The 22,377-nt window shown below is 36.6% G+C and overlaps 1 protein-coding gene across 1 annotated transcript in view; it reads left to right on the top strand.

The window, feature by feature from the left end:
- DCC (DCC netrin 1 receptor) overlaps window positions 1-22,377 on the top strand; it is a 1,152,813-nt gene that overhangs the window by 541,259 nt on the left and 589,177 nt on the right. Inside the window, exons 4-5 of the mRNA XM_044242950.1 lie at window positions 10,660-10,810; window positions 12,917-13,053. Coding sequence (XP_044098885.1) covers window positions 10,660-10,810; window positions 12,917-13,053 — 288 coding nt within the window. The remainder of the gene's footprint in view (window positions 1-10,659; window positions 10,811-12,916; window positions 13,054-22,377) is intronic.

Raw genomic sequence — 22,377 nt, 5'->3', positions numbered from 1 at the left:
TCAATTACTTTTCTAGAAAATTTTAAATGCCACTTTATGCATTTATATAAATTAGGAAGATTTCTGGGTTCCCTAAATTAACTTTGACACATCATAATGATAGCATTTGTTTTCTGGGACTCTACTGTCAGCTGTAAAATTACAAAAAAAAATTGTACTATAAATGAAAAACCATTTCCTTCAACTCTGCTACAAAATGAAACTGATAGACTCAAAATTTGCCTGTGAGACAGAAGGGATATAACCATATGCCAATGATAAGAATAGACACTCTGCTTTCATCTTCCAAACTCTATCTACAAATAGCAGTATGTGTGTGTACATGGAGAAAGAAGGAGGAAATATGAGCAGATGTAGGAATATTTACAGAGAGGGAATGTCATTTTTAGTACTGAATTGGTGTAAATGAGGAAGGGAAGTAATAGAATCATGGAGTGATGACTACTAGCTCCTGAGAAATGGTTCTCTTCTTCTCTGTTCAAAGCTCCTTGGCTTTCAGCCAGGTGGAGTTTTTTTTTCCTTTTTGATTAAATAAATTTTGATTCCTGTGATCAGTCTGGATTAGGTTGGTTTTTAATAAAAGACACTCTAAATACAGAGTTAGAAGGAGTTTGATGGAATTTTTCACTCAGAGCACATATTACACCTGCTTGTGTTTGAAGACACAGGGTACCTGCTGAATTTCCTGAAACAGAACTAGATGGGGGATGGCTAAGGAGCCAGCAGGTGAACAGTTGGTTAGCCTGAAATTGAGGATGCAGACAGGAAACTCACTCTGTGAAAGTTAAATTAATTTGTAAATCTTAAGACTGGGAAGAAATCAAAGAGAATACCAGACTGTAGCCTGCAGTGTCCTTTCATTTCCAATTGGAAAAGTGTTTGATATTCCATTGAGGCAGTCATTTAATAAAGGAAACCAAAGAATATACAACAAGGAAAAAAAAAAAAGGTTTTGCATTCCAAAAGCATAGAACGTAAGAGCAAGTACTGGTTATTTTGAGGAAGATAGTTATTAAGTTGTGAAAACTGGTCTTTCTTGCTTTTCTTTTTTTTTTTTTTTCTGACACAGATGCCAGTAGTCCATAATTAAATTTCTCTCTTCCTCAGTTATTCTTTATTTTTATCCATATAAGTTCAGAGTTGAGATTCATGAACAGTAATGGAAGAAAATGGCCCCATGAAAAGAAAGTCATGGTCATTACTGGGTGAGCTTGTGTTCCACTATGCAGGGAATAGGGTCAGGCAGATCTAGTGTCCTAGAATAATTATAAAGAGAGTTACCTTTCACTCTAAATTGTACCCAATGTTGGATAATATATGTAGTGAGTCTGGTTATCTATGATGAGGTAAGACAAAATCATGTGGTTTTGACATGTATGGGACAACCTGGGAATGAAGAGTCAAATTTAGCTTCTCATTGGCCTCACAGACTCAGTTAATATGGCCAATGTAACATCTAATAGAAACTTTTTTTTTTTCATTGAAATGCCCTAAAATGGAAAATACTCTCTCTCTCTTCTTTTACAGTGTGCCTTCTCCATGAGGTTTTGGGTAATTAGGCCTGAAGACAGTTGGGTTACTATTTCTAAATATGTGAAGTGTAGATAAATGTGTCAGGTTTTTTGATCCAAAATACTGCTTGACTTTTTTTTTTAAGATTTTTATTTATTAATTGGACAGAGTTCACAAGTAGGCAGAGAAGCAGGCAGAGAGAGAGGAGGAAACAGGCTCCCTGCTGAGCAGAGAGCCCGATGTGGGGCTCGATCCCAGGACCCTGGGATCATGACTTGAGCCGAAGGCAGAGGCTTTAACCCACTGAGCCACCCAGGCACCCCTACTGCTTGACTTTTAATAATCTATTGCTGAAAGACAGTGAAAGACAGTGAATGTCACTGAAAGACAGTGACTGTAAATACGTAAGTTTTTCACTGCCTTCACAAATGAAAGTAATAATAACAATAACGATAGCAATACGAAGAAGAAGAAGAAAGAGGAAGAATGACATCCACTTTTTATTTATTTATTTATTTATTTATTTTTAAGTAGGCTCCACACCTGGAGCCCAACACAGGGCTTGAACTCATGACCCTGATATCAAACATCAACTGAGACCGAAAGTCAGACACTTAACTGAGCCACCCAGGCACCTCTACTTAATCAGTTACTACTTCAAGGATGCAAAACTATTCCCTTGTTGAAAGGAAATGGGCTTCTTGAATGTCTCAGGAGATAGGCTAATTTGTTTGAACTATCTACATTAGTTCTCAAAGATTGGTCTGGGGACCCTTAGTGTTTCTCAAAATGCTTTTAGGAGATCTTCAGAGTCAAACCTATTTTAATGATAATACAATTTTTTGTATTATTTTGCCATGTTGACTCAGAATACCTTTCATGAAGCAGTAAAAATTACCTTTATTAATTCTCAATCCTTAAGTTCATATATTTTTTAGTATTCTAAGTATCAAAAGAGGATATATATAAAGAATGTCTAAGTACATTAGTTTTTGATTTTTGCGATCATTGGAGTTTCAAACTGAATTAGCTCTTTTTTTTTTTTTTAAGATTTTATTTATTTATTTGACAGAGAGAAATCACAAGTAGACAGAGAGGCAGGCAGAGAGAGAGAGGAGGAAGCAGGCTCCCTGCTGAGCAGAGAGCCCGATGCGGGACTCGATCCCAGGACCCTGAGATCATGACCTGAGCCGAAGGCAGCGGCTTAACCCACTGAGCCACCCAGGCGCCCCCTTTTTTTTTTTTTTTTAATGGAACTCCATTTTTTTTTTTTAAAGATTTTATTTATTTATTTGACAGAGAGAGATCACAAGTAGGCAGAGAGGCAGGCAGAGAGAGAGAGATGAGGAAGCAGGCTCCCCGCTGAGCAGAGAGCCCAATACGAGACTCGATCCCAGGACCCTGAGATCATGACCTGAGCTGAAGGCAGCGGCTTAACCCACTGAGCCACCCAGGCGCCCAATGGAACTCCATTTTTACTTGAAAAGGCAATCAACAGAAAAACCAGAACTATTCAGGCATGGGTATTAGTTAGACATTTTCTGAAAAATGAACAAAGTGAGCCAGTCAGTTTAAGGAAAATAGTATCTGCCACCAAGGATGAAATTCAGGCTTTTAAGTTAAAACTGAAATTTGGAAAACTTGTATCTGCTACTAGAAGCTTGACAGCATCACAACATTAAAAGGCCTTTCTGATGGGATTGGTGATGATAGTAACAAATGGGATGTTTTGATACTGTGGAATGAAATACGTCAACATTAGGAAGATCTGTCTAATTCCCTGTGCCATCCCAAAGGATGGTACATTGATGGGTCAGTATCACGCATGGGTAAAAAGATCTATACAAAATGCAAGATAAGGCAACAGATTTTTATATAACAGTGCAAAATGTTTATCAATATGGGGTCAGATTCCACATTACAACTAACTTTCAAGGAACTATTTATTGGTGTAGTGTTAAAGGATAAAGTTTACAATTATTTGAAAATGCTATTAAAATACACTTTCCTTTCCCAACTATTTATTTGTTTGACATCAGATTATTTTCATATAACACAAACAAATCAACATATCAGAACAAAGTGAATGCAGAAAGTAACACAACAGCCTAGTTATTCTCAATTAAACTACTCATTAAAAGATTCACAAAACTCAGGGTGCTTGGCTGGCTCAGTCAGTAAACATGTGATTCTTGATTCTGGAGTTATAAGTTCAAGCCCCATTTTAGGTGTAGAAATTATTTAAAACCAAACTTTTTAAAAAATATATAAAAATATGAAGTAGTACCTGTCTTCTAATATTTTTATATTAGTTTAAAAAATACATATATTATGGTAAGTTATAAATAAAAATTCAATAAATATTTTAAAAAGTCTCTCAATTTTGACTTTTAGTATGGTAAATATTTATGGCTATAACCTACAGAAACAAAAATTCTTTGGGGTCCTTGATAGATTTTAAGAGTACACATGTTTCTGTAACCAAACAGTTGTGAGATCCACAGTCTATATCATGATTCATTTTCCTAATGATTATAGATTAATCCTCTCCAACTCAGACAACAGATGAAGCTAAACAGGCCAAATTTTCCATTTAAAAACTTAGAAAGGGAGGAAGGAATGAAGGCAGGCAGGCAGGCTGGACAGCATATGCAACGGTAACATGTTGCCATAAGGTGATTTTACACTTGAAATGAAACCTGGGTATGTCAGAGATCAGTATCCCTGTAAGGACTCTTTTCCCTCTAGTTACATACTATACCCGCTTGCTCTCTGAGACTAGCTCTTTTGCTACCAGGATGACGATGAAATCAGGTCAGATGGAGAGGCCTGCTGATATTCCTCACCCCCAAAAAGGAAGTAGCTAAACTGACTCTTACTCTAAGCAAATCTGACTGGTTGTAATCAATTTAGAAAAACTGTTGTAAGATTTTTTTTGCATTCACTTCCATGAACATCATATGAAGGAGGTCTGTTTTTGTTTTTTTTTTTTAATTAAAAAAAAATGACAGAGGAAAAACTATCCATTTTTGCTGGTTCGATTTTAAGTCTATTGCCAAATGTGTTTTCTCGAGTCTGCCCTGGCATTTCCCTCCCCTTTTTATTTTAAAACATATAGAACATACATAAAAGCATATGAAATATGTGTAGTTTAAAGAATAAATGTAAAATGACCATTTGTATACTTACCTACCCAGTTTATGAAATAGAGTATTGCAAACTGGTATTCTAATGCCATTTCCTGAGATGAAATCATACTCATTAATTAACTGGAAAAAATTGCCATCTTCAGCTGAACAATTTCATTTGGATCTGAATAGTCAATGCCCATACAGCAAGAACAAAACTGATTTCTATATTTCCTAATTCCATCATAGTCGCATTTAAATCAATTTAGTCAACAAAAGAGTCATGACCTAGAATTTCAAGTTTGCTCTTTTTAGGGCTTTTCCATCTATATCATTTTAGAGCTTAGAGAGAAAACTTTATCTTTCTTAAATATATGTCTTGTATTTTAATCATTCATTTTTATAATTTCTTTGTTCCTTGTATAATTATCCTTTACCTTGCAACACTAGAATTTAACAGAACTCCCTACTCTAAAAATAATATGTTTTTATAAAAACCTTTGAAAATAGAGAAAAGTCCAAAGATGTAAATAAAAACCACTCATGATTCTGTCATACAAAGATAACCTTGGCAATTATATCTCTATCCTCCCTCTTTTAAAACATAAATCTACTTTTTTGACACTCCTCTTAAAACAGAACCACATTTTTAAGGAAGAAAAATAAAGCAAATAGCTATTGCTACATAAGAAAACACTTCAAAATTTAGTGACTTGAAATAATTTATTCTCTCTTATAATCCTGCAGTGTATGTCAGCAGTTCCTCTGTTGGTTTCACTTGACTCCCTTGTGTATGTTTGGCTGAAGTGGAAGGTTCAAGATGGCCTCAGTCACATGGCTGTCAGTTGGTGCTGGGTTTGGTTTGGGGGTCTCATTTATCCTCCATGTGCCTTCAGGTCACTAGACTAAGATGCTGGTCTCAGAAAGAGTCATGACAGAAACTGTAAGACCTCTTGAGGTCTTGACTCCGGAGCTCATACGGTATGACCCCCACCAAAACACAACATAGGGTCAGGCCAGATTTAAATCCTGAGGAACTAGACCCTCCATTCTGGATTAGAGGAACTCAAACAATTTGTGAGCTTATTTAATCCATCACAATGTTGTGACATATATGAACTACTTACTTTTAAAGAAAATTTCTATTAGCTTTCTTGGGAACTTCTATAATATTAGACTTTATGAGGTTATATATTTATAGAGAATTATCTTTGGAGAAATAAGACCAAATTTCTCTGCCAATAGCTGACATTTTTATACCTATCATCAGGCCACAAACCCTAATGCCTCCAATGAAGCTACAAAGATAATAAACATAGATGAAATGGGCCAGGCAGAAGTTGAAGTTGTCTGGAATATATATGCTCTGTCTAAAAAAGTAATAGCTGATGGTTATTCTGTGGCAATATGAGCCCAGTGATGCCTGAACCACTGATATTTTAAGATAAAGACAAAATCTCAGTGAGTTAAAGTTATTCTGTGTATCTTCATAAATTGATTTGAAAGTATTTATGGGAAGACAGGGGACCTGGAAAGGTGAGAATAATACCGAAGAATAAAGTCAGAGGATGCACACTGCCTAACATCAAAACTCATTAGAAAGCTACAACAGTAAAGATTCTATGATATCGGCAAAATAATAGTCAAACAGATCAATGGAACAAAATAGGGCACCCAGAAATAGACCCACTTAGATGGTCAACTGATCTTTTACAAAGGAAAAAAATCAAGTCAACGGAGAAAGGATAGCCTTTCCAACAAATGGTGCTGGAACAATTGGACATTCATATGCAACAAAACAAAACAAAACAAACCTCTTGTCACAGAAGTTCTTTTCTAAAGAAATTAACTCAAAGTGGATCATAGACCTCAACATAAAACACAAAACTATAAAAACTTCTAGAAGATAACAGAGGAGAAAATCCAGGTGGTCTTAGGTTTGACAATGAAATTTTAGACCTTTAAAATAATCCATGAAAGGAAAAATTGGTAAGTTGTAATATTAATAATTTTTGCTCTGCAAAAGACAATGTTAAGAGAAAGTAAAATCAAGCCACAGACAAGTATTTGCAAAACACACATCTGATAAAGGATGTATATGCAAAATATACGAGTGCCAGAAATTCAATGATAAGAAAACATATCCGTTAAAAAAAAATAGGCAAATATCTGAACAGACACCTTATTGAAAATGATCTAAAAGAGGGAAACCAAGCATATGAAATATGCTCAAGATTGTATGTCATTGGGGAATTGCAAGTTAGAACAATTATAATGCTAGACACCTATCAAAATGGCTAAAATCCAGGGACTCCTGGGTGGCTCAGTGGGTTAAAGCCTCTGCCTTCAGCTCGGGTCATGATCCCAGGGTCCTGGGATTGAGCCCCATGTGGGTCTCTCTGCTTGGCGGGGAGCCTCCTTCCTCCTCTCTCTCTCTGCCTGCCTCTCTGCCTACTTGTGATCTCTGTCTGTCAAATAAATAAATAAAATCTTTTAAAAAATAAATAAAATAAAATGGCTAAAATCCAAAAAAGTGGTCATACCAAATGCTTAGGAGAATGAGAGAAACAGGACATTCATTGCTCTTGGGAATGCAAAATTGCAGAGGTACTTTGGAAGACAGTTTGGGAGTTTCTTACAAAGGTAAACATAGTTTTGCTCTCCAAGATACTTACCCAATTGAGTTGAAAAATTATGACCAGAAAAAATCTGCACAAGGACACTTATAGCACATTTGTTCAGAATCACCAAGCAATAAAGGTATCATTCCATAGGTGAATGGATAAATAAACTGTGGTATATATATATAAGGGAATACTATCCAGCAAGAAGAGCAAGTGAACAACTGAATCCCCCCAAGACATAGAGGGAACCTAAAGGCATATTACTAAGTGAGATAAATCAATATCAGAAGATGATATATTGTATAATTCTAACTATAGGATATGCTATAGGACTATCCTATATTTCCAACTATAGGAAAAGGTGCACTTATAGAAATAGTAGAGAAACCAGTAATTTCCTGGGCTTTGAGTTAGGCGTGGTGCTGGAGTGATGAATAGGTAAAGCTTAGGAGATTTTAAGGGTGGTGAAACTATATGACAGTGTAATGCTGAACACATGACATTGTGCATTTTTCAAAATCCATGCAACTATATAACACAGAGAGTGAACCTAATGTACACTATTGACTTTAGTTTGTAATAATATACCAATATCACTTAATTAATTATAACAAATGCACCACTTTCATGTAGTCATTCCCTATGGTAATCATAAGGAAAACAATTTCAGGGATGGGTAACTGGTATGTGGAAACCCCCTACTTGTCAATTTCTTAGTAAATTAAAATTAAAAAATAACAAGCAAAAATACTTGTGCTGATTTTGTTTTCTAATAAAAGAAAGTGTGATAGTTGATTGAATTATTGGCTCTTTTATGGATAAATAAGTAGTATTGTACATAGGCCCCAGGTGAATTTCCTTTTAGCCATAAGATCAAATTAAGCAGATCTTACTTGATGTTTGGATAGTATTATTATAGTGTGTGGTGTGTGAGTGTGTGTGTGTGTGTTTGTGTAGAATAGTACAGTATTATGCAACATATGCAGTTGAAACATTCTGCTAAGAACAGGTGGTAGAAGTAAAGCATACAAATAGATAACACTCCATTATGAAGATAGCTATTTGTAAATATAGATTTTGGGAACTGTTCATTTCAGGAAATTTATTGATAAGCAGCATTATCCTTCAAACTATTCTTATTTGATTTGAAAAGTCACTCTCAAAAAAGGGAAATGTCACATACCACCAGCAATTGTTTTTTAAATTTATTTATTTGACAGAGATAGTGAGAGAGGGAATACAAACAGGGGGAGTGGCAGAGGGAGAAGCAGGCTTCCCCCTGAGCAGGGAGCCTGATGTGGGGCTCCATCCCAGGACCCTGGGATCATGACCTGAGCTGAAGGCAAACGCTTAACGACTGAGCCACCCAGTTGCCCCCCACCACCAGCAATTTTTTTTTTAAGTGTGAGACATTTTTTCCTACAATATTGGCTTAATAAGGATTTACACATTTCAAAAATTCTTTCAATATTTTCATTGTGAAGAGTATTTATTTTTGTTGCTGTAACAACCAGAAAGAGATGTGAAAAGACTGAGAAAGTGTGAATTTGTCTTTCTCCACACTTTGGATGACAATCACCATTCCAACCATTAACTGGAGAATTGGTATTCTTTTATTAACCTAGAATCAAGCTGTGTAGAGTTGGGTCAGGCCAACGAGGATTAGCAGGGTTGAAAGGTGTCCCGGATCTACCTTACTTCCACTCTGCTCCTCTATGGCTCCCACTATGACAGTTGGATCTAATTTTCCTTGGCAAACCTCTGTCCACCCCAAAATTAGTTTTCAAGATTTCATGGCCTCATTTCTTTTCTTCAAGATTGTGCTTTGCATTTAAGAAATGACAGATTACATGTTAATTCCATTTAATGCATTAAGCTGAAAAGAGCCTAAATCAAACCTCCAGAGAGGGCTGCAGATTTTAATAGGGATGTGGAAATACAGTATCTTATCTTAAGTGAACTTTGAGTGATCGAAGTTTAGTCAGCAAACAGGTCAGAGATATCACCATGACTCAGAGGATTTCCTCTAAACTCACCTGACCATAGCCTGCTGTTGGTGTGTCCCAGGCTTTAGGAGTGAAATATATGGGAGGTGGAAGAGAAGCTCTTAACTCTCACAGAGTTTTATCTTGACTGTAATTTTTTTTCTTATTCCATCTGATATAATTTTAGCAACTATGAAACAAATGAGCTCTAAGGCAAATGGAATGAGTAGTCTTTAGGTTGAAAAGACACTATTTCAGTGCCTGCTAGTAAAAATGAATTACGTTGGGGTACCTGGATAACTCAGTTGTTTAAGCATCCAACTCTTGATTTTGCTCAGTTCATGATCTCAGGTCCTGAGATGGAGCCCCATGGTTGGACTCTGCATTGAGCGTGGAGCTTGCTTGGGATTCTCTCTCTTCCTCTTCCCCGCCCCCCCAGCCCCGCCCCCCAGCTCACTTGCTCTCTCTTTGTGAAATTAATAAATAAATAAATTTAAAAATATTAAAAAATTAGAATGAATAATGTTGGTTATAGAGAACTAGAAAATGCATTGGGTGAAGGAGGAGGATACAGGAGCTTTTCATCTATTCACAGTCTCAGCTTAGGGACAAACTCTCTACAGTGCTGTTAAAAATTAAAAATAAACAGAAGGCTTAGAAACAGCCTAACTTAACTGTATACAAAACAAAATTTAATGTAAGGTCTATTTTGAAGACAGCAGGTATTTTTTTTTTTTCCCAGAACCTTCTACACTCTGCCTTCTTAATATTTGTATGTTATTTATCACATTGCTAACAACCATAGATTTAATAGAGCAGAAGGAAGTGGAATAGATATTAGTGGCAGACAAGTTGAACATACCAAAAAGTTCCAGGAGATAATGTTTAGAAAAATTACTGATCGCATTTTCTTATTCTCTAATGGGAAGTCCACAAGTCCGGGAGCCCGCATGAGTGACATGTCACAAGATTCTGCCTGTTGCCTTATACCATGGTGTCATCAACAGCTAAGAATATTCTATCATGATCCTAGAAACTAGGGATGGAAAAACCTTTTAAGAGTCTAGTTGATAAATTTCACTGGTGGGTGCCTGGGTGGCTTAGTGGATTGAGCCGCTGCCTTCGGCTCGGGTCATGATCTCAGTGTCCTGGGATCGAGCCCCGCATCGGGCTCTCTGCTCGGCGGGGAGCCTGCTTCCCCCTCTCTCTCTGCCTGACTCTCTGCTTGTGATCTCTCTCTCTGTCAAATAAATTAAAAAAAAATTTTTTTTCACTGGTAACCTTCCAGTTTTTCTTTCCTTCTTCTCTATCAGTGCGTCTTATTAGGAGGAAAAAAAAAGGTTCAAGCTACATCATTTCTCTTTACAGTGTTTTTCATAAAAGATGTGATTTCGTGTTTTCTTTCCACAGACCCAGGACTGCATAGGCAGCTATATTTTCTGCAAAGACCATCCAATGTGATAGCCATTGAAGGAAAAGATGCCATCCTGGAGTGTTGTGTTTCTGGCTATCCTCCCCCGAGTTTTACCTGGTTACGAGGAGAGGAAGTCATCCAACTCAGGTATCACAAATTGAAGACTTTCGTGAAGTATATGTCACTGTTTCCCCTTCTCTAATTTGATATAGGTACCTAGAAATACTAGAGATTTTGATGATACTTGATTATCCCCCTCACATTCCTTGAGATTATATAATATATGAAAAACATTTACCCAATAGGATAAAGAGATGGGGAACAGAGTCAAAATCTATGGGATCAATTCAGAAAAGAAATTTAGAAAGCCAACGTTGTTGTTGAAAACTCCCTGTCAAAACTATTCAGCAAAGAAACCTTGGAGGGGGGTGCCTGGGTGGCTCAGTGGGTTAAGCCGCTGCCTTCGGCTCAGGTCATGATCTCAGGGTTCTGGGATCGAGCCCCGCATCGGGCTCTCTGCTCAGCAGGGAGCCTGCTTCCTCCTCTCTCTCTCTCTGCCTGCCTCTTTGCCTACTTGTGCTTTCGCTCTGTCAAATAAATAAATAAAATCTTTAAAAAAAAAAAAAAAAAGAAACCTTGGAGGGTATCATCTTAAGGAAGTGGAATAGAGAATAAAATATTTATTAAGAAATTAAAGCTTTCTCGGGTGCCTAGGTGGCTTAGTTGGTTAAGTGACTGCCTTCGGCTCAGGTCATGATCCTGGAGTCCCAGGATCAAGTCCCACATCGGGTTCCCTGCTCATCAGAGAGTCTGCTTCTGCCTCTGATTCTCCACTTCTCCTGCTCTCTCTCTCAAATAAAATAAAAAAAAAATAAAAACAAAACAAAACAAAAAACAACCTTAAAAAAAAGAAAGTAATTTTTTTTAAAAGTAAAAAAATTAAAAGGGGTGCCTGGGTGGCTCAGTGGGTTAAAACCTCTGCCTTCAGCTCAGGTTATGATTCCTGGGTCCTGGGATTGAGCCCCGCAGGCATCAGGCTTTCTTCTCAGCAGGGAGCTTGCTTCCACCTCTCTGTCTGCCTTCCTCTCTGCCTACTTGTGATCTCTGTCAAATAAATGAATAAAATCTTAAAAAAAAAAAAGAAAGAAAAGAAATTAAAGCTTTTTTTTTTTTAGATTTTATTTATTTATTTGACAGAGAGAAAGCACAAGTAGGCAGAGCAGCAGGCAGAGGGAGAGGGAGAAGCAGGGTCCCCACTGAGCAGAGAGCCAAATGCAGGGTTCGATCCCAGAGCCTGGGATCATGACCTGAACTGAAGGCAGATGCTTAGCAGACTGAACCAGCTGGCACCCCAAGAAATTAAAGTTTTCTGAATTGAAATACATAGCATGTCATTATAGGGTCTGTGCAACTTCTTCAGCTCCAATTTTGTCTTTCACACTGCAGATGTAACAGATTATTTAAGATAAGGCAAAAGGAGAACATGGCTGGCTTTGAATTATTAGAAGTTCATCTTAAGGCATAGTTTAGAAAGTAAACTCCTAATATAATGGAATACAGTCTGAAACATTTTGATTAAATGGATTTCACTTAAGAAATTAATTTCATTGATTTGGAGGTCTGGTGTGCTCCTTTTTAACACATTTGCTTTCTGTGATGAGATAGGTTCACAGACAATAACTTAAAATCTTTAAATTTCATTTCCCCTCTATATTTGTGTAACAACACTATATGGTATGGTGTCACTATTCTTCTGAGAATATTAAAGCATGTGAGAAACCTGGTTGCGGCTTTAGCATGTCAAAACATGTCCTCTGAATGTAGCCAGATATTCTTGGTACAGTATGAAATGTGGCCTTATACAAATGTTACTAAATCAGATGTCAGGACACAAGACATTGACTTCCACTGTGGGGAATCGCTTCCCCGGAGCTTGTGGTCCTCAGATCCAAAATGAGAGAATAACACCAGAATATCTGTAAATTTCTTTTCAGTACTAAACTTGGTTCCAAGTTTAATCTATTTAATTTCTTTGATCACTGCACAAAGACTTCCAGTGGGAGGGCTTTATTTTGAATGGGTTTTTGATCAATAAATGTGGTGTTACCAAGACCCCCAAAATAGTTTCTTTCTAATTTTATAATCGGATTTTGTAAAGTTTGTTCAAACCTCTGAGTACCTTGCCTGATATACACATATATATATATTAGTACATTAATCTAATCTCTAATTTTATATGTCTGTGTCTTACAGGTCCAAAAAGTATTCCCTATTGGGTGGAAGCAACCTGCTTATCTCCAATGTGACAGATGATGATAGTGGAACTTACACCTGTGTTGTTACATATAAAAATGAGAATATTAGTGCCTCTGCAGAGCTCACAGTCTTGGGTAAGTCAGTGGCTCGAGATTAGTTTACACCGTCCTTTTCAAAGTACATCACCGTGACGCTTTAAATGCTTATCCCTGAATTGCCTCCTGTGTTTGTTAGTATGAAATTACAAAGTTGAAATATTCCTTACATGTCCTCACTCTACTTTGCTTAATTACATAGGGGTTAAAAGCAGTGTTTGAATATTGTTCATTGACTAAAATCTTAGACACATCGCTCTTTAGTCTAATTATTCCACTGATACAACTGAAACCTATGAAAAATTATTATTTAACAAATGTGTTAAACAGCAAATGAGTTTAGTAACAAATGAGAGACTCCCAAGTATTTTATCTGGGGAAAATAAATGAAAGAATGAATGAGAGAAATTGTAGAAACGATGTTCAGTTGAGTGGGAAAGTCTGATATCATTTGAGAAGACGGGGTCCTGACATTAAATTCAAATGTTTTGGTAAGATTGTTTTGTTAATATGGAAATACCGTAGATGTTATGTTGAAGGTTAAGCGATAAAATCAAGCATATCTAAGGAAAACACACAGAAAGAATCTAATTTTAAAAAGTTAAGGGGCGTGGATGGTATGTATGATTCAGAAAGGAAGGGTCACTATGTATCATTGTAAATTAATAATGGTTATACATGGTAGGTACTCAAACACGTATCTTATCATTACCCCAGATTTTTTTTTTTAGTCAGTTTAAATTGAATCATGTAATTTGGAGAAAGTGCTTTACCATTTGAATTCCAGTTGTTTTTTTCCTTTAACAGCAACAAAAAAATTATTTATTAGTCTTTGGATTTTTCCCTCTGGAATAAATCGTTTTACCTTGTAAAGAGTACAGGAAAAATCATAGGCTCTTTAGAAGTTATTCAGTAGAAATGGAAAGGTATGGTATGCTGATTATATCTGCTAACCTGTACCATAATAATCTTATGTTCTCCTTTTTACTTTTTGGCTTTAAAGTTTATCCAGAAAATGCTTTCATCTTCAGATGAGGGTAATAATGCATGTGATGGGTGAGACAATGGAATTGTTTGTTCTTTGATCAAACCATAAATATTAAACTAAGAATAGGCAAAGGACTTTAATTCTTTGGTTTTAGAGGTAGCATTATTCTAACTAAAATAGCTTGTCTTTAAAATAGCAGCAATTTAATACTGTCATTTTATATGGAAGTTTTTGGTGAAACAAAGAACTTTTAACATTTGTAACATCAAAGTATAGCAACACAGAATGACTATATAGAAACTATTTTGTAAAGTATACTACTGATCATAAGGCAAATACAGTTATAGAATTAACTAGAATTTATAGTGATCATGGGTAAACATCTAATTGCAAATAAATGAGGTCAAATTTCATACCGGATTATTATATAATATTTAGATGCATGATGCCTCATTGATACTAAGTCTATTGTATATAAATTATGATTTCTGAGTAACTTAGCCAGAAATATATGTAGGAATATCCATATAACTGCATATATTGACATGTATAGCATCTTCTTCTATATGTTCTGTGTCCATGTGTGTGTTCTCCAGTTCTTTATTGTTGAGTATTGTCTTGTCTCTAAGTTCTGTTTAAAAAAGCACACACAAACAACAAAAATGCTGAGATGATTATTCCATATCTTTCTCATTTATTTGCTTATATGCTAAGGAAAAGTATCACAACAATGTTTATACTCACACCAGCAGTGCAAGAATTGCCTCTTTTCAAAAGCTACATTTCTCTCAGGGCACCTGGGTTGCTCAGTGTGTTAAGCATCTGCCTTTGGCTCAGGTCATGATCCCAGGGTCCTGGGATCCAGCCCTGCACTGGGCTCCCTGCTCAGCAGGGAGTCTGCTTCTCCCTCTCTCTCTCTGCCTCTCTTCTTCACTCAAGCTCCCTCCTTTTTAAATGTGTGATTAAAAAAATACATTTCTCTCTACCAATATTTGCCTAACATTTTTTATTTTTATTTTATTTTTTTCATCTTTTTAATTTTTTTATAAACATATAATGTATTTTTATCCCCAGGGGTACAGGTCTGTGAATTGCCAGGTTTACACACTTCACAGCACTCACACCAGCACATACCCTCCCCAATGTCCATCACCCCACCCCCATCTCCCAACTCCCCTCCTCCCAGCAACCCTCAGTTTGTTTTGTGAGATTAAGAGTCACTTAGGGTTTGTCTCCCTCCCGATCATATCTTGTTTCCTTTATTCTCCTACCCTCCTAACCCCCCATGTTGCATCTCCACTACCTCATATCAGGGAGATCATATGATAGTTGTCTTTCTCCGATTGACTTATTTCACTAAGCATGATACCCTCTAGTTCTAAACACGTCATCGCAAACGGCAAGATTTCATTTCTTTTGATGGCTGCATAGTATTCTTACCACTACTTCTTTTTTTTTTTTTTTAAGATTTTATTTGACAGAGAGAGATCACAAGTAGGCAGAGAGACAGGCAGAGGGGGAGGGGAAAGCAGGCTCCCTGTGGAGCAGAGAGCCCGATGTAGGGCTCAATCCCAGGACCCTGGGATCATGACCTGACCCGAAGGCAGAGGCTTTAACCCACTGAGCCACCCAGGCACCCCAATATATCACTACTTCTTTATCCATTCATCTGTGGATGGACATCTAGGTTCTTTCCATAGTTTGGCTATTATAGACATTGCTGCTATAAACATTCAAGTGCATGTGCCCCTTCGGATCACTACATTTGTATCTTCAGGGTAAATACCCAGTAGTGCAATTGCTGGGTCATAGGGTAGTTCTATTTTCAATTTTGCGAGGAACCTCTATGCTGTTTTCCAGAGTGGTTGCACCAGCTTGCATTCCCACCAAGAGTGTAGGAGGGTTCCCCTTCCTCCGCATACTCGCCAGCATTTGTCACCTCCTGACTTGTTAATTTTAGCCATTCTGACTGGTGTGAGGTGATATCTCATTGTGGTTTTGATTTGTATTTCCCTGACACAGAGGGATGTGGAATACTTTTTCATGTGTCTGTTGGCCATCTAGATGTCTTCTTTGCAGAAATGTCTGTTTATGTCCTCTGCCCATTTTTTGATTGGATTATTTGTTCTTTGGGTGTTGAGTTTGCTACATTCTTAATAGATTCTAGATACTAGCCCTTTATCTGAAATGGCATTTGCAAAATATTTTCTCCCATTCTGTCAGTTGTCTTTTGGTTCTGTTGACTCCTTCCTTTCCTGTGCAAAAGCTTTTGATCTTGATGAAGTCCCAATAGTTCATTTTTGCTTTTGGCTTCCCTTGCCTTTGGCGATGTTCCTAGGAAGACGCTGCTGCAGCTGAGGTCAAGAGGTTGCTGCCTGTGTTCTCCTCAAGGATTTGGATGGATTCCTTTCTCACATTGAGGTCCTTCATCCATTTTGAGTCTATTTTCATGTGTGGTGTAAGGAAATGGTCCAATTTCATTTTTCTGCATGTGGCTGTCCAATTTTCCCAACACCATTTATTGAAGAGGGTCTTTTTCTGGGCTCTCTATTCTGTTCCATTGATCTATGTGTCTGTTTTTGTGCCAGTACCATGCTGTCTTGATGATGACAGCTTTGTAATAGAGCTTGAAGTCCGGAATTGCGATGCCACCAATTTTGGCTTTCTTTTTCAATATTCCTTTGGCTATTTGAGGTCTTTTCGGTTCCATATAAATTTTAGGATTATTTGTTCCATTTCTTTGAAAAAATGGGTGGGATTTTGATAGGGATTGCATTAAATGTGTAGATTGCTTTAGGTAGCATAGACATTTTCACAATATTTGTTCTTCCAATCCAGGAGCATGGCATGTTTTTCCATTTCTTTGTGTCTTCCTCAATTCCTTTCATGAGTACTTTATAGTTTTCTGAGTATAAATTCTTAGCCTCTTTGGTTAGGTTTATTCCTAGGTATCTTATAGCTTTGGGTGCAATTGTAAATGGGATTGACTCCTTAATTTCTCTTTCTACTGTCTTGTTGTTGTTGTAGAGAAATGCAACTGATTTCTGTGCATTGATTTTATATCCTGACACTTTACTAAATTCCTGTACAAGTTCTAGCAGTTTTGGAGTGGAGTCTTTGGGATTTTCCACATATAGTATCATATCATCTGCGAAGAGTGATAGTTTGACTTCTTCTTTGCTGATTTGGATGCCTTTAATTTCTTTTTGTTGTCTGATTGCTGAGGCTAGGACTTCTAGTACTATGTTGAATAGCAGTGGTGATAATGGTCATCCCTGCCGTGTTCCTGACCTTGCCTCACTTTTTTTTTTTTTAAATGGACTCTCTTAGGGCGCCTGGGTGGCTCAGTGGGTTAAGCCGCTGCCTTCGGCTCAGGTCATGATCTCAGGGTCCTGGGATCGAGTCCCGCATCGGGCTCTCTGCTCGGCAGGGAGCCTGCTTCCCTCTCTCTCTCTGCCTGCCTCTCTATCTACTTGTGATTTCTCTCTGTCAAATAAATAAATAAAATATTTAAAAAAAAATAAAAATAAAATGGACTCTCTTTGTTCTAATTTGCACCCTTGTTAAATTTGGATTTATTTTCATAATTTTACTGGACATTTGCATTTTATATTTTGTATGTTAGCTATCAATGCTTTTGACCTTTATACATTTATTAAAATATTCACCTTTATTTTATTGATTTACAGGAACTCAATGTAGGAGGAATAATAACTATGCTGTATAGGCTCTGTGTGTATATATTTTGTTGTTTCTGGGTTTTTTTTTTGTTTTTATTTTACATTTTGTATAGGTACCGAGTATTTTTCTATATAGCTGCTGGCTTTGTTGCTGTTATACTCACATTTTTATTACAAATGAATCACCCAATTTCCAACAATTTCATTATAGATTACATATTGAATGTGTAAATTAGAAACATTATTATTTTTAAAATACAGATAGAGTTGTGTTTATGTCTTGGTAATTCTCTTGGTAACTGGGTATACATTCTAAAGATCTTCCACATACCTAGTATGATCTATGACTATTATAAAAGACATGATTGAATTCAGGAAATGATCATAATACTTAATTTTACTGTTCTACCCAGGCTTTAAAATGAATGTTAGTGTAATAAAATTTTTGATATAGTCTTTGACTATTCTAATATAAAGTTAAGTTGATCCTGCAAGACTGAGTTTAAATAATGGAAAATGGAATTTATTACTTTTACTTAAAAAGTTGGGGAGGGAGGCTGGAGGAGGGTGCCTTGGATGGCTCAGTTGGTTAAGTATCTGCCTTCTGCTCAGGTCGTGATTCCAGGGTCCTGGGAATGAGCCCCACATCAGGGTCCTCCACTCAGAGTGGAGCCTGCTTTTCCCTCTCCCTCTGCCTGCTGCTCGCCCTACTTGTGCTCTCTCTCTCTCTCTCTCTGTCAAATAGATAAGTAAAACCTTTTTTAGAAAGATGGGGATGGGGTGCCTGGGTGTTTCAGTTGGTTAAACATCTGTCCTTGACTCAGGTCATGATCTCAGGGTCCTGGGACAGAGCACCAGTCTGGCTTCCTGCTCACTGAGGAGCCTGCTTTTTCCTCCCCGCTCAGTCCCTCCCCCCGACTTGTGAGTTCTCTCTCTCTCTAAATAAAATAACAAATAAATAAATATTTAAATACAAATGAATAAAGTCTTTAAAATAAATAAAATATTTGAAAAAAAAATGATGGGGAGAAAAGAGCTTGATTATCAGTGTTATTTAAATAGTTTTCATCAGTTTTAAGAATTTAACCTAATGTAGATTCTTCATAACATAAAATCCCACAAGAAATCCAAGCTTGTACTTAAAAGTTTCAAGCATGCATTTTATCAGACTTTTCTTTTGCCTTTCAAATCATGGTCCTTTCTTGCACTTAGACTGGCTTTGAATGTGAACCTGCATGAACTAACAGACTTCTCAAGCATGATATCATTTTATATACAACAAGAGAAATTCTGTGGTTTTCCTCAAGAGTTTCAGAGTTAATAAACATTAAATACTATTTAAAGCATTTACACTATAAAATGAATATTGACATTTCCATAATAACTAAATGGGGGAATTTTAATAGATAAGATTCAGGACAGCTTGTCTAAAGTACATTAACTATAAATAAATTAATAGATTTTTTTAAAAAGATTTTTTAAAAAATTGATTTACTGAAGGGAGAGAGACAGAGATAGTAAGAGACGACAGGAGCAGGGAAGAGAGGGAGAAGCAGGCTCTCCACTGAGCAGGGAGCGTGATGTGGAACTTGATCCCAGGACTCCAGGATCATAACCTGAGCTGAAGGCAGACACTCCACCCGCTGATCTACCCAGGCATCCCGAAATGCATTCTTTAAAAAAAACTTTTGATACTCGACCAAGGAAGTGCCCAGCCTTGGACAAACTTTTTCTTAGCCCATGCACACACAGGAGGTAGGTGGAAAGTTCACTCTTGAGAAGAAGCCATCAAGTCCAGCACTGGTGACGAAATGAAAACAGTTTGAACTTTCTAGATTCCAGAATTTTTTAAAAAGCAGTCTGAAGCCATATATGCAATCTACTATTAAAAGTTTTTACCTTAGTGTGTAGGTTCTTTCTCATTTCTAGAGAAATCTTGGCTAGAATTGGTACAATCTGGCTTCGTAGACACAAATTAAGTCTGCTAGGTCTATTCTTGGCACATAATTGAAAACCCGTAACCAAATCTAAGAATTCTCCATATCTTTTCCCCCCTCTCCCATGAGTAGTACATATTAGTTCATGTGGTTTTGAGTTTATATTTATCCCCAGAAAACAACTCTAAAGAGAAGTCCCTTGAGGCAGGTGTTTTGTCTGTCTGAGGCTTCTTCTTATGGGACAGGGATCCATGGGTCTCCCTCCTGCACCGTGTTCGGAATGGCTCTCTACTCACTGGGAGCACGTCCAACTCACACAGGTTATGTTCTTTAAGTCCAAAGCAGTGGATTCAGAATATTAAATTATATTTCAATGTCTATAGTATATATACATACACATATACATACATGTACATGTATGTGTAATGCATATATATACCATATATGTATAAAATGCACATATAGTCCTTATTTCTAAGAAAATTTCTCTTCATAACCCCATCCCATATTATTTTAAATGCATATGGTTACCTCAGCCATTACATAATGTACTGATCTGACAAGTAGATAATAGACCAATCTATTTAGAAAGTTTTAGAAAAATCATCTTAAAAGCAAGTTAAGAAGACAGCAGACTAAGATTTATAGAAGAAGTTAAAAACCCCATTAAAAACTATCATTTTGTAATGTAGTGGGATAGGAAAATCCCATAAGTAGCTCACTGTCTTCTGAAAATGCTTAAGAATAATAAAAAAGATGGCTGGGTATATAATGAGTTGACCAAGTACAGTTTCTAGACCCAGAGACACAACTGAACCCCAGCATCCGTACTGACAGCAGCCACCACTGGAGTGCATCTTCTGTACTTGGCCAGGCACTCTTTGGACATGGAAAGATGCATATGGCACCAGTCTTGACTTCAAAGACTAGTTAGATAAACAGACAAGAAATAGAAGAGCTGAGAAAAAGTTGGGAAAGAGGGAGGCTGTTATCTAAGCCACTGAGTCCATGGTTGATACTTTGTTTCAGCAGCCTGAGCAGATGAATATAACCACAAAAAGAGTAGACATACTGTGTATTATACTGTTAAGAAGAGTTTTGATTAGTTTCATAGAGACATAAGCTACAACAGAGAAGTATATTGCCAACATTTCTTACATATTAATACTGACAATCTCAAATTTCCAAGCATGTAAAAAAAAATCCCTCATACGAGAGCAATAAATCAAAAGCTATTTCTCTGTTTATATACTAGGTTATGTGTAGTTCAACGTCTAAATGTTCTATTGTTTATTTTTTCTCCTTAGTATCATCAGCTTCTTATTTAGTAGTTTATAGGATTAAGGTACTACTAACATTGAGATCTTATAATGCTGAATGGTCTGTCCCAATTTTAATAATAAATACATCATTAACTATGAAGAAGTTATGTTTTCTATTTTTTTTAACTCAATTCTTAGATATGCTCTATAAATTCAGTTTACTACAACAAGCATACAGATGTTCACACTCCATCAACTCTCAGATGTGTCTAGTAATGGAAGGGAATATGATAATTAAAAATTGATAGGGCTTTGCCTCCTTTTATTTTTTGTATATGCTTTAGTGTTGCTTTTTTTTTTTTTTTTAACTGAAACTTATTGGATGTGTTGATACTTTCTAAGCATGTATAATTGGTCAAGCAGCGAACTGACCCATCCATTTGTTTGGAGAGTAACTGACATATCCACCTCCATTAAGGTGTTCAGTTGCCTCCTTTACAAACTTGCTGTTGAATCACCCATGTGGGGTTTTTGGCTTAGGTTCTTAGCTATAAACAGAAAATAATTACCATAAAATATATTAATAAAGATAATCTTTAGCTCCTCTATTACAGTGTGTAACTTTGAATGGAGTTCTCCTGAATTTACTACATCACTGCTTCCCCCAAAGTAACAGTCCTTAAATTTCATGTCTCTATATAATTGCCCTTTATTAGCAGTGACCCCCCCCATATGCATTTAATGGTCATAGCCATAAAAGCAGTGCCTTAGGTAGGTTTGTATTGATTATCTTTCACAGGGTAATTGCCAAATGGATCATAATGAAATTAGTTGAGTTTTTTTTTCCTTTTCCATGTAGGAGTATGATCCCAAATGTATGAGAAAAATGCATACTATAAAGGAGGATTAAATTTAAAAAAATCAAAATCATCCATCTGCTGTGCCTTATAACTATGTTGATTTCTTACTACAATCTTTTTTCCCCTGAAATCACACCCATCATAAGAGTATGCAAAAATTCTACCCAAACTGATGTTTAGGAAATTCTGTTGAATGCATATATTTATTAGAAGAAGAAACATGGTATGTCCGGGCTGTTAGTATAAAATGATTTGGTATGACAATTGCAGTTAGACTGTCTGTGAAAATACTAGTTGAATTCGTAAAGGGATTTATTTATTGATTACACAGTTACTTATTTAAAGACCTACTATGTGGATCTCTCCTCTCCTTCTGTCTTTCATTGGAGAAAGCAGTTTGAATAGTGTGTGTGTGTGTGTGTGTGTGTGTGTGTGTGTGTGTGTGTTTATCCTTGAGATGGCTGTGGATCTAACTTTTTTCTTCTTTCTCAGAAAGATGAGAAAGGAAGTAGAGGCTCCAGAGGGAAAGATGAAGGCTATGTGCTAATTCAGAGCATTCTAAGGCTATGATTTTAATTAGCCCTAACAGTCTCAGCAAGGTGAATTGACCATCTGTGGTTTAGAAGGAGGAGAACT

The sequence above is a fragment of the Neovison vison genome, chromosome 3 (assembly GCF_020171115.1).
Source record: "Neovison vison isolate M4711 chromosome 3, ASM_NN_V1, whole genome shotgun sequence".
NCBI lineage: Eukaryota > Metazoa > Chordata > Mammalia > Carnivora > Mustelidae > Neogale > Neogale vison.
The sequence above is the reverse complement of the archived record's forward strand: the minus strand, read 5'-3'. Positions and strand labels throughout refer to the sequence as shown.